Source organism: Giraffa tippelskirchi, chromosome 9 (assembly GCF_054371585.1).
Source record: "Giraffa tippelskirchi isolate mGirTip1 chromosome 9, T2T-mGirTip1v1.2.pri, whole genome shotgun sequence".
NCBI lineage: Eukaryota > Metazoa > Chordata > Mammalia > Artiodactyla > Giraffidae > Giraffa > Giraffa tippelskirchi.
Window position 1 is genome coordinate 138610692 of NC_137283.1, and position 13103 is coordinate 138623794.

Here is a 13103-nt window from a genome sequence, read left to right on the forward strand (position 1 = left end):
AACCAGTCAATCCTAAAGGAAATCAGTCCTGAATATTCATTGGAAAGACTGATGCTGAAGCTCCAATATTTTGGCCACCTGATGTGGAGAGCCAACTCATTGAAAAGACCCTGATGCTGAGAAAGATTGAAGGCAAGAGGAGAAGGGGGTGACAGAGGATGAGATGGTTAGATGGCATCATCGACTCAATGGACATGACTTTGAGTAAACTCGGGGAGATGGTGAAGGACAGGGAAGCCTGGTGTGCTGCAGTCCATGGGTCACAAAGAATCGGACACAACTGAGGGGATGAATAACAATAACGTCAGATTCTAGATTTTCTATTCTTCATACCACCCAATGCTGCAGGAAAATCTTTTTTACAGTATAAGAACTTATAAGACACACCTCAGTTCTGTTTCCAAACACCAGTATTGTAAAGATGTTCCAGCATATTCTTGGTATTCACTGGATACCTATATGTACTCAAGCAGACACAGGGTAGACATCTGCTGGCCATCTTAGACTTCATTCTTCCCTTTCTCCCCAGGTCACACTGACTGCCAAATGCCACCAGGCCGATCCTCACCGCTCTTGCCTCAGATCAGACCCTCCTTGCTTCTGTGTGTGTGTGCATGCTCAATCACGTCAGTTGTGTCCATCTCTTTGCTACACCACAGACTGTAGCCCACCAGGATCCTCTGTCCACGGAAATCTCCAGGCAAGAATACTAGAGTGGGTTGCCATGCCCTCCTCCAGGGGACTTTCCTGACCCAGGGATCAAATCTGTGTCTCTTACATCTTCTGCAGTGGCAGGCAGGTTCTTCATCACTAGCACCACCTAGGAAGCCCCCTTGCTTCTATATTATTCTACAAATCCTCAAAGGGCCTTCCTGCTACCTCCTACCCTTTTACTCTGTTTTCCAACTCACCCTCCAAAAAGTTAGCAGTGAACTTCCCAAAGTCTAAGGTTCCAAAGTTAACTTTCCACATTCATACCACTGCTTCTGCTTTATGTGTCCCTCAACACTTTCAGGATCAAATCCAAACTCCTTAGCCTGGAGTCAATACCCTTTGGAATCTCTTTACTGCCTCTTTGTCCAGCCTGCTATCTCATCAACGTCCTCCAAACATTCTCAGTGAAGTTCCCCAGATCTTTGTGCCTTTACACGTAGGCGTTTTCTACGTCAAGAGTTCTGCCTCATCCTTCAAAATAAGGATGCTTTCTTGAACTGTCCACCTAATCCTCAAAGCTTGGTTAGATTCTGGTCTGATAGGCTTCCAAGGCCTTTTGCCCTCATTTGCGCAGGCATTTTTCAGTCTTCTCTTAGCCCATCTGCATTCCAGTCCCTAATCTGAGATCTTTGAGAACCAGGATTTTATCTTGAATTGGTCTATCCCTAGTCTTAGCCATTTCTGGATTGTAGTAGAGGTTCAGTGAAAATTTGCTTAATCAATCAGACTACAGAAAATTTGATGGGAACCTTTTCTTAGTTTGTTTTTCCACTGTGGAGCCCTAGCCACTGAACCATCAGAGAATTCCCTTGATAACAACCAGGTGCCAAAACAAAACATTTACCATCAGTATCCGTTTATTTTTCATTGAAAGGAGTTTTGCCACAGGAATACTTACTTAGCATAGTGAAGAAAATACAAGCCTCTACGAAACTGCTCAAGGTTTAGTGTCCCTCAGATGCAAAGCATCAAAAGACTGTTCTTTTTTAAAAAGAATATTAAGTATAGAAGTTGCCTCTAACTAGATGGTCATAGTGAAACTCAAAAGGGCTTTCAATAAAACTGAAAACCATTCCAATGCATGATTGCTGCTTGGTTTCTTTTTTCTTTTTTAATTAATTAATTTATCTTGGCTGTGCTAGGTTCGTAGTTGTGGCTCATGGGATCCTTGCAGCAGCGTGCGGGCTTCTGAGTTGTGCCTTGTGAACTCTTATTTGCAGCATGCCAGATCTAGTTCTCCAAACAGGGATTGAACCAGGGCCCCCTGCACTGACAGCGTGGAGCCCTACCAACCGGATCACCACAGAAGTCCCTTTCTTCTTTTTCTTTTTAATCCCTTCTTCTTTTTCTTACAATATAGAGATATAATTTAAAAAGGCAGGCTTGAGAAAACTTCCAAGACCTTTAAGGACACAGAATCATCTCTGTGATGACCAGAAGAAGTAGAAAGAAGTCTCGACCAAAGCCAAAAGTCTGTTAAGTAACGAAAATGGAGAAAAAAAGGCAGGGGCTGGGGGAATCGAGTGTTTTTAAAACTAAGAATAAAATTACACTGCTTATATAGTTTGCATTCTATTTCTATGGCAATGGGTTAACAAACCAGGTGTTGCTAAGGGAGACAACTGCATTTTGAAGCAATGATGAGAATGCTTCTAGAATCAGCCTCTCTTGTTGCCTGCCCAGAACTGTCTAAACTGGCGTGCGTAGGAAGACAATCTTGACAAGGCCAAACACCAAAGTGGTGACTCACTTAGTCCTTGCACTGTCAAGGGACTCACAGGAAAACAGCCACCTTCTAGAAAGCCAGCGCTGTCCCTGGTATTAATTACCTTAGCTGAGTAGTCACCTCAAGGACTCAAGTCGTAGCTTTGCTACTTTTCCAGTTATAATGCCTTAGTAAGATGTGAATGCTAAAAGCATTAATAACTACTAATAGCATTAAGAGAAGAGTAAAAATGTGGTAGGTACAAATATCTATTTCTATAGCTCTCTCCTTTCTCAGATCTTTACTCACATCTTCCCTCCTCAAGGCTTCCTTGTGTAAAATCACATACTTGTTTCACTATAACTTCCTAAATCCTTCCCTGCTTAATTTTTCTCTTTTATGTTGACCATTACTCAAACATAGCATGCATTTTACTTACTTACTGTCAGTCTCCCACTAGAGTGTAAGCTCAGAAGGCAGGGATTTCCTCTATTTTGTTCTCTGCTAGATCCCCAGCACCTGGAAGAGTGTCTTCCTCATAGCAGGTGTCCAATACATATTTGGTGAATGAATTGATGGGATCCACTGGGACCCCCTAATGTGGTATAAAGATTATTTTAAGATGAAAACATCTGAAGAAATAGCTGCAGGAAAAAACCTTATCTAAACATATTTTGCTGACTTAAGCAAAGCCTCTTGAAAACATAGATGCCACAATCCCCTCTCCAGGAGGTTTAGGACCTCTTATACCTGGATGAGAAATTACTAAACAAAACCTTTTCCAAAACTTTCCATACTTTCCACTTGTTTCTCATTAGCTTCCTACCATGTTGCTTCCCCTTGAAGTCCTTCTAAAAACTTTTCTTTAAAAAATTGTTTTACTGCGCCTTTTTTTTTTTCTTGATTTGAGCCATTTTTTAAAGTTTTTATTGAACATGTTACAATATTACTTCTGTTTTATATTTTGGAGTTTTGGCCATGAGGCACATAGGATCTTTGTTCCCTGACCAGGAAGTGAACCCACATCCTTTGCATTAGAAGGTGAAGTCTCAACCACTGGACTGCCAGGGAAGTCCCAAAGACTTTTCCTATTAAGATAAATAAACTTTTAAATCTAGCTATGCAGGAATCACTTCTTTGCATGTTCCCTCATACAGGAATAAACTCTAGTCTTTTCTCCTGTTAATCTTTCTTTTGTCAGTTAATTTGCAGACCTCCAATCACTGAATATAAGTTGATAGAGGAAAAAAGTTTCTTTTTCTTGCAGCGGAACAAATGAACGAGTAACAAACATATTCTTATCATACAACACCATAGTGACAGCTATTCCCAGGCAGTGCAGTAACTGTGGGTGATCAGCTTCAGATCTGGTTGTTGTCATTTAGTCACTAAGTCATGTCCAACTCTTTTGTGACCCCATGGACTGTAGCCAGCCAGCCTCCTCTGTCCATGAGATTTCCCAGGCAAGAATACTGGAGTGGGTAGCCATTTCCTTCTTCAGGGCATATTCCCAACCCAGGGGTTGAACCCGCCTTTCCTGCATTGGCAGGCAGGTTCTTTACCGCTGAACCAGATCTGTACAAAAATAGAAACACAAGGCCAAAGAAAAACAAACCAGTGTGCTACTGGATGACTCTGAATTGATTTAAATGAATTCTAAACCATATTTCACTGTTACTGTTTGTGTGGCAAATCATCAAAAGTAAGAAATGGTAAGGTTGCATCATCCAGCAGATGTTTGAGTGAAAGGAAAACATTTCATTTATCTTACTTGTTCCTAATCCATCACACAGGGGGCAACTTCCTCTCTATGCAGCCTGGAAACTACATAGAAACAGGTTCACAGGGCCAGCTGCTATGATTACTTCAGGCTTGTGGCAATTGTATGCCCATTTTGATAAAACAGTGAGGTACAAATGCATAAAAGAAAAAGGAGCAGGATGGGAAAAGGGAAGGAGAATATATGTATGTTTGGAAGAGGCATGACGAGGAAGACAACATATTTTGTACTGAACACCAAAGGAACTCAGTAATTTGTGGTTTCTTCCAAAAAACTAAAAAAGAGAGAGGGAGAGATGAAGCAAATGGGTGGAGAGTGGCTTGATTGTGGTATTCAGCTTGATTATGGTATTCATTCTTTCATTGACTTCACATTGATTAAACAATCATCAAGCTCATTTCCCAGCATTTACTCTGCTCTCCTCCAATCTATATCCCTTTCCTCCCAGTTTGAGATATTGTTTAAACAACTCTGGTTTTGTCACTCCTCAGCGTCAAACCCTTCTAAGCCTTCTGAATGAACTGCTTGGATGCCTGATCCCTGCAAGACGATGGGGTGAAAAGGGAAAGAGGGCCACAGTCCTGCCTTGGGATGTAAACAGTCCAGTGCAGGCTACTGAATTACAGAGAAATGAAGAGAGTTAGGGCAGAGGTTGGGGCAAAAATGCTGTAAGGGAAGAGAAAAGTGAAAAGTTGTGGTGAAAATGGTTCAAAGTAAAAAGCACCCTTGAGTTGGATCTCAAAAAGTTAGAGTAGAGTCACCAAGTAGGACAAGGCAGAAAAAGCATGTGGAGTTGGGCATCTGCATGCCAAGTCCAGAGGCTGGAACAGCATGGCTGTTTGAATAATGGAGAGGAGTTTGGCACTGCAGGACCGCAGGGTAGAAAGGAAAGGGTAGGTTACAGCCAGAGAGATGAGAACATTGTATGGTGCAGAAATCGTCTTCTAAAAAGAATAGCATCAGAGATTTTTATTTTTTAAAATGCCATTTGCAGTGGCATGGATGGACCTAGAGATTGTCATACTGAGTGAATTAAGTCAGACAGAGATAGACAAATATCATATGCTTATATGTGAAATCTAAATACATGGTACAAATGAGCCTATTTACAAAACAGAAGTTGAGTCACAGATACAGAAAAACTTGGGTGGAACTGACATATACACACTACTATATACAGAATGCTGCTGCTAAGTCGCGTCAGTCATGTCCGACTCTGTGCGACCCCATAGACGGCAGCCCACCAGGCTCCGCCGTCCCTGGGATTCTCCAGGCAAGAATACTGGAGTCGGTTGCCATTTCCTTCTCCAATATACAGAACAGACAACTAATAAGAACCTACTCAATAGCACAGAGAACTCTATTCATTACTCTCTAATGACCCATATGGGAACAGAATCTAAACAAGAGTAGATATATGTGCATGTATAACTGACTTTGCTGTACGGCAGAAACTAACATAACATTGTAAATCAACTATACTCTTATAAAAAAAGAAACTTAAGAAAATAAAAAAGCTTTTTAATTAGGGAAGTCTCAGGATTAAATCTGCCTGCGAGATCTCTCCAGTGATGGCCGGGCCAGTGTTATTGATGGGAGGAGAGATAACAGGCCATATGAGAGACGATGAGGACCTGAGATGGAGGAGTGATAGATGGAATGAAGGGGCTGGAAGAAACACTGGCTGGGAGACTGGAGCAGAGATTCTCTGAGGTATCTGGCTTGGGTAACTGTGTAGATGCCCTTGCTCTTAGTACAGACATGAAAGGCTGAGACAACAAAAACAGGGACCACAGATGATAAGTGTTCAAACCCTTACAGTTGACTGTAATCAATTGTTCAATGAGTTCAGTGTAAATTTATTAATATAATAAATTCTTTAAGCCATGGGTTCATAACTCTTCCATTTCAAAGATAGCCCTGAATCAAAACCATGGCCTTGAATCAAAAGAAGCTGTTTCTCTTTCTGTTTAAAAACAGACAAGTCCTCTGAAAGTGGTATTGAGCTATATTTAAGAAACCTTGTGCAGTTTGTACTAATCTTGAAATTTTTTTAAAATGTGAGCTAGGAAAGGACATGTAAGATCTTCTTGTTCAACTCTCATTTAAGGAATGATATCATCTTAATCCAGCAGGAGTAAGACTTATGTCCAAAGTTATAAAACTGGTTATTGGCAAAGTGAGAGCCAAAACCCAAAGCCCCTGACCCCAGCACAGGGACCTTACTAGAGTTGAGTCAGGTATGATCAATTGGAAGAAGGGTCTGACCATGACCCAAACAAGGCTGAATCCCTCCCACAACTGTACTGCTTCAAAGAAACAGCATTCAAAATCAGAAAGAAAAGCAAATCTTAACTTGGACTTCAGGTAAGTTTTTCAAACACCAGGAAGTCTAAGGTTTAGTTCAAACTTGTGGTTTATGGAACCACATTCATAGCTAATGTCTGCCAAATGCTGACACTACCCCATGAAAAGTTAAAAAACATTTAAAAAGCACGTCTGATCTTTCTAACATTTTAATTTTGTTTTGGGCCAATTTGAATTCTATCTCAAATGGAGGTGAAGATCAGAAAATAATTATTCTATGTACAAAATCTTAAACACCAAAGTAATCCTTCTCACTTATACTGTAAAGAATAGGAAGAGGGGAATTATTTTCATTATGTCATTCACAACCTGAAGTTTGAGTTCAGTTTGCAGTAATGAAATTAAGGAACAAATTTTAATCATATATTTAGAATACTAAAAACCTGATGTTACGGCACTAGTTGTAAAGAACCCACCTGCCAATGCAGGAGACAATCCTGGGTCCGAAAGATTCCCTGGATGAGGGCATGGCAACCCACTCCAGTATTCTTGCCTGGAGAAACCCATGGACAGAAGAGCCTGCAGGGCTATAGTCCATGGGGACACAAAGAATTGGGACACAACTTAAGGGACTTAGCACATGCACACACAATGTTAGTCATGAATATTGAAGATATCTAAGAAATGTGATTAAGGGTATAATGGAGTTATCATAAGTTATGCAAAAATATAAGTTAAGGTTATTTAGTAACTCATATTGTATAGGTGCTCTGGCCAGGAAGGGACTGGGAGGGCCAAGAAGGGACTGGGAGAGCCAAGATGGGCATCATCATCTTCACAGCCCAGAACATCACTGTATCCATTCATTCATGTCACGCTACCAGAACACCCAAGACTACAGCATCAGCAATGTCACTAGTTGTAGCAATAATAGCAAACTAAGCCAAAACACTTAAAACAAGTATGCTTGAATTCACTGTATAGACTATACAATCCACTGGGAATACTGCAGAAGCCATTCTATGTCAGAGATTTTAAATTATTCTGATAGAGCACAAATGACGTATAAGAAGTATAAGAGTGTTTTTCTAACATTAAAAGAATAGTGTCCCTGCACTTTCTTGAAAAGGCCTCCCAGCTAGCTCAGTGGTAAAGAATCCATCCATCTGCCAGTGTAGGAGACTTGGGTTCGACCCCTGAATCAGGAAGATGCCCTGGAGGAGGAAATGGCAACTCACTCCAGTATTCTTGTTGGGAAAATCCCATGGACAGAGGAGCCTGGCGGGCTACAGTCTATGGGGTTGCAAAGAGTTAGACATTACTGAGCAACTGAGCATGCATACACTTTCTTGAGAAGAGTGGCTTAGGAACACTTCGATAAATCAGAGAGCTCTATGGTATGAGTTGTTTTTTGTGAGGTCAGCAGACCTACTAAAACCCCTGGACATTCCTAGGAAGAAAAACAATGTTTCCCTCCTTATCTGGCTGGTGAGTGTTCTCAGCGCTTGCAGAACTGTCTGATCAGGAAGGGTATCTCACAGAGCCCACCCCATTGATTACCACTGCATACAGATCGGGAGATCCTGACCCTGGGTCTTCTTGACAGCTCTCTGAAAAGCAATCTACCTATCCCTCTAACAGTATAGGAGACCTAGTCTTAGAAAAATTAGCTAGTGTAATTCACCACAAATTCTAAGGGAAATCAAGCCATGTTATGCTGTGACTATAGTTAAAGGAGTTTCTAGAGCAGAGTCTCTGAACTGATGATTCAATCAGTTTATGAAGACTAAGCTTGCCCAACCTGGCTATCATAGTCTGGCTAAGCTATGTACATTTATCATAAGATGGATTGTTTTTCAAAGAAGGATAATAAAGAACAGATATCATCCATCCATGGATGGATTCTTTATCACTGAGCTAGCTGGGAGGCCTTTTCAAGAAAGTGCAGGGACACTATTCTTTTAATGTTAGAAAAACACTCTTATACTTCTTATACGTCATTCGTGTTCTATCAGAATAATTTAAAATCTCTGACATAGAATGGCTTCTGCAGTATTCCCAGTGGATTGTATAGTCTATACAGTGAATTCAAGCATACTTGTTTTAAGTGTTTTGGCTTAGTTTGCTATTATTGCTACAACTAGTGACATTGCTGATATGTTTTTTTTTTAAACTCAGCAATTTGTGATATTGTAAAACAACTTTAGGGGTTTTTCAATCTATCCACTTCATAATTTACAATTAATGGAACTGTTTCATTTTCATTGTTAACTTTTACCCTAGAACTTGCTATGTATGTATCAAGTAATGCTAAATTTAACCCAAATAAAAATAGAGATAATGAAGTACAGTCAAAAGAGCGCTGATGTGGAAGTCAAGATATTTAGTTTCTAACATAATCACTTAAATAAGAAAATATAACATTGAAAAATATTAAGCATAACAAAGTACTGTCTATTACTTCTGTAGACAGCAAGCTAGTACATGGGAAAGATTTTTTTTTTCCAAAGTAGCTCTATCATCTTTTTACTTAAATGAAAAAGCCTTAGGCTTATTCAGGAATAACAAAGCTATACTACTGCCAGGGTTTCCTAGGTGGTGCTAGTGGTAAAGAATCCGCCTGCCAATGGGAGACATAAGGATAGAGGTTCGATCCCTGGGTTGGGAAGATCCCTTGGAGGAGGGTATGGCAACCCACTCCAGTATTCTTGTCTGGAGAATCCCACGGAAAGAGGAGCCAGGTGGCTACATTCCATATGAGGTCACAAAGGGTCAGACATGACTGAAACAGTTTAGCATACACACACATGCATATAACTGCTAAAGAATTACAGAATTTAATTATACACATAACTAACAATTGGTTATTATATTTAAATTTCCTTCGATTGTTACCCTACCACTATGCTTATAAAACTTACATACACTTCTAGTATACAAGATGACATTATCAAGGTGATCTAAAACATAAGTATACCAATCAGGCTGGTGCTGTAGTTCAATTCCACTTTAACATTAGAAATGTAAATTTCAATATTGCTTGAATTTAGAATTCTCTCCCAAGTCATAAAATGGGAAGGGCTTGGAGAAAACAGAGGCCCATGCCATGCCTGGAGAAGTATCACCTTTCAGTTACTGAAGATGTCCCAGTGAGAGAGTCAGCACTCTTGAACCTCCCCAGTACTGGTCCTCACTGTGGTAGAACACTCTTCTACATACGGTAGACAGACAGGATGGAGAAAATGGACACAGTTGAAAAATAGGTGTCTGCAGTGTACTATATTCAGGGGGCACAAGGAAAAGGTGATTGAAAGGAATAGCATCAGGGTGAGTGAATTCACCTCCTCTCTTTATTCTGTTTATCTGCCATTTTTTCAGGTTCTCCGTGTAAGCATACGAATGAGGGCTGCAAATGGTGCTGTCATTCAGAATTTTCACGGAATTTTGCTGGTCTGAATTGCAGCATATCTCAGAGGAGAAGAAAAACGTGCAAGGGCACTGTGACCCGTGCATTGAGGGTTATCAACACCCTCAGAGATAAAAGCATAGTTACTCTCTATAAATAAGATAAAAAAAACATGGTATTCCTAAGAGTTCTCTGATGTTTGCTTTCAGCCCTTTTTAACCAAAGGAATTCTCAAAGCTGTTTTTAACATTAAGGAACAGCTTATAGACTCTAGACTCTATAGACTCTAGACCCTCTACTCCTCACCACTACTCACGTAACATGCCTACTCTCTCTCTTTCTCTCTCTCTCTCACACACACACCTCTCCTTCAGTAAAACTTTAAATAGTTCACTTAAAAAAATTAGCCACAAGAGAAATTTTGTAAAAATTACCTCCAGGGAGTCACTTTCACAATCTCCTTCCTCCGTGTTTCTCCCCTTCTCTTCAGTAATGGTGTTCACCATTTCAAAAAACCTACAAAGAAAATGGGTATATAGTCACTCATAATAGCTAACATATTAAATATATGCAAGCACGTTTTAAAGTGACTTGAGAGCAAAATCTGGCACCTAGAGGAGTCAGGCAATAAAGTATGAGCATCAGTGCGAAAAATAAGGTTTTCCAAAAAGAAAACACAGGTTGGTATAATTTGACAGAAATTTCAGACAATGTCTAACACTTCAGATAATAGTAACATGATACATTACACAATCAAATGGTAAGGCTAGACAAGGACAGAGAAATGTAAAGAATGTGGACTTGTGTATAAGACCAAGATTGGGAGTATCTACACGGTTTGGGACAAACTCCTCCACCTCTCTGAGACTCATTCTTTAACTATAAGCGGGGAATACATGAAGATGACTTGTAAAGTTCTCAAGGCAGGGCACTCCTCATTCAATATTAACTATTATTGTCTTGCTGCTATTAATATTATTATTTTAAATGGGACATAACAGAAACGTCCATCTTCTGTAGTGTCTCTAGCTCCTGAGCTGACTCTCTGACCCAGTGTTGGCCACTACATTTGATCTCAGTTCCTGAAACTTCTGCCTGAGCACCTCAGTATCCATGTGGGGTCCCCTGTACACGGTCTGCAAAATACTGATGTGAACCAGGAATGGCTATCTTTTACATTTGTGACAGAAGCCACCTCTCTTTTGGTGATAAACATTTTCTTCACTAACTGTTCTTGTAAAGTTTTGTTTTGTTTTGTTTTCTGGAGATCATTGCAGAGCTTAAAAAAAAAATATGGCAAGAAACAGATTTTCCCTCTGCGCACTAGCTGAGTCTGTCCCTCCAGAGGGGATGCTAATGGTTTCTAGTCCAGACGTGGAGTAAGGGAGGCACTTTGAACAGGGGCTGATGATCTTATGGGTAGGTCATGCTGTGCACAGTCAGCTCAAGAAAAGAACAGGTTACTATGTGGCAAGAAAAGCTTCCTACCACAACTCAGAACTTTTCTGTTATCTCTATACCTATGAAAGCATAGAAAATAAATATACTGGCCTCTGCCCCAGGTCCTGGGCACAGAGATCCTAAAATCCTTGTAATTTTCTGAGTGATAAGAATACGAGGAACATCTTGTATTCTAATATTTGTCTTAGACATCATCCCTGATACAGGGCTCCTAAAACCTTCATAAGTTCCTAAGTGATAGAGAACCACGAGAATCTTTTGTTCTAATGCGGCGATTCTAGGCGGGCTTCTGGATGACTCCTGGATGGGAACTGATCACCAGAAATACCAAAACATGATTAAAAGCCTGGAATTTTCAATCTTACCTCCCATCCTTCAGAGATGGGAGAGAGGCTGGAAGTGGAGTTATTACCTGTTCACGCCTACTTGAGGAATGGGGCTTCCCAGGCGGTTCAGTGGTAAAGAATCTGCTTGTCAATGAAGGAGATGCAGGAGAGACGGGTTTGACCCCTAGGTGGGGAAGATGCCCTGGAGGAAAGGGCAACCCACTCCAGCATTCTTATCTGGAAAATCCCATGGACAGAGGAGCCTGGAAGGCTACAGTCTATGAGGTCGCAATGAGTTGGACACGACTGAGCAACTGACCACACACACACACACACACACACGCATGTGAGGAAGCGTCCACAAAATACCAATAGTAAGGGATTCAGAGAGCTTCCAGGTTGGTGCAAACATTCACATAGGGAGCGTGATTAACCCCAACTCCACAGGAACAGAAGCTCCTGCACTCAGGACCCTCCCAGACCTCAGCTTACATATCACTTCATCTGGCTGCTCATCTGTATTATGTCCTTTAATGATCTGGTAAACGTTAAGTGTTCTCCTGAGTTCTGTGAGCCTCTCGAGCAAATTTATCAAACCCAAGAAGGGTGTCACCAGGACCTCTGAGCTATAACTGGTTTGTCTAAAACACAGGTGATAACCTGGGCTTGCAACTGGCACCTGAAGTCGAGGGAGGAAACAGTCTTATGGGACTGAGCCCTTAGCCTCGGGACCTCACTCCGCCTCCAGGTAGACTGAGTCCAAGCGCAGGTGTCACAAAGAATTGTTGCGGGGGAGAATCTCCACACATTTGGGGACAAGAAGTATCAGAAATGAGGTGTTTTGTGAGGAACAAAGGAGACACACAGAAAAGAAACACAGTAGGGAAGACCTGGGGTTTTCCCTACATAGGAAGGAAAAAGATTTTTTTATATAGTGCTCTTTTTTTTAATCCATCCATCCAACAAATACTCATCAAGTGTCTCATGGAATAAAACACTGTTCTGGCCTTTGGAAATATGACAATGAGCAAAATAGGTAATGTCCGTTTTGTTTTGTTTTTTAATACATGCACTGAAGGAGAAAGGACTCAGTGTCCAAAAGAACAGCACCCAGGGACCCTATTTAATGAATTAATTTTACATTCTGGCTGTGCAGCATGTGGGATCGTAGTTCCCTGATCAGGGGTCAAACTCACACCCACTATGGTGGAAGTGCAGGGTCTTAACCACTGGACCACCAAGGAGGTCCCCTACCATGTCTATTTCGGCGTTGGGAGCCTCTCTCTGGAGTTTGCTTGTGACGCTAAGTTCGTCACTCTTCCTTCCTCTATACATACATTTCTTGGAGGTTAATGATATGGAAAAAAAAAGATCCCAAACCTGATCAGAATGACAGTATGCTCT

General features: G+C 40.9%; 1 protein-coding gene across 8 annotated transcripts in view; it reads right to left on the minus strand.

Annotated features, from left to right (window-relative positions):
* Positions 1–13103, minus strand: part of MAP3K5 (mitogen-activated protein kinase kinase kinase 5) — a 248939-nt gene that overhangs the window by 62375 nt on the left and 173461 nt on the right. For all 8 annotated transcript variants that reach the window (XM_081528863.1, XM_081528860.1, XM_081528861.1 and 5 more), the window contains one exon: positions 10347–10428. In XM_081528863.1, coding sequence (XP_081384989.1) covers positions 10347–10428 — 82 coding nt within the window. The remainder of the gene's footprint in view (positions 1–10346; positions 10429–13103) is intronic.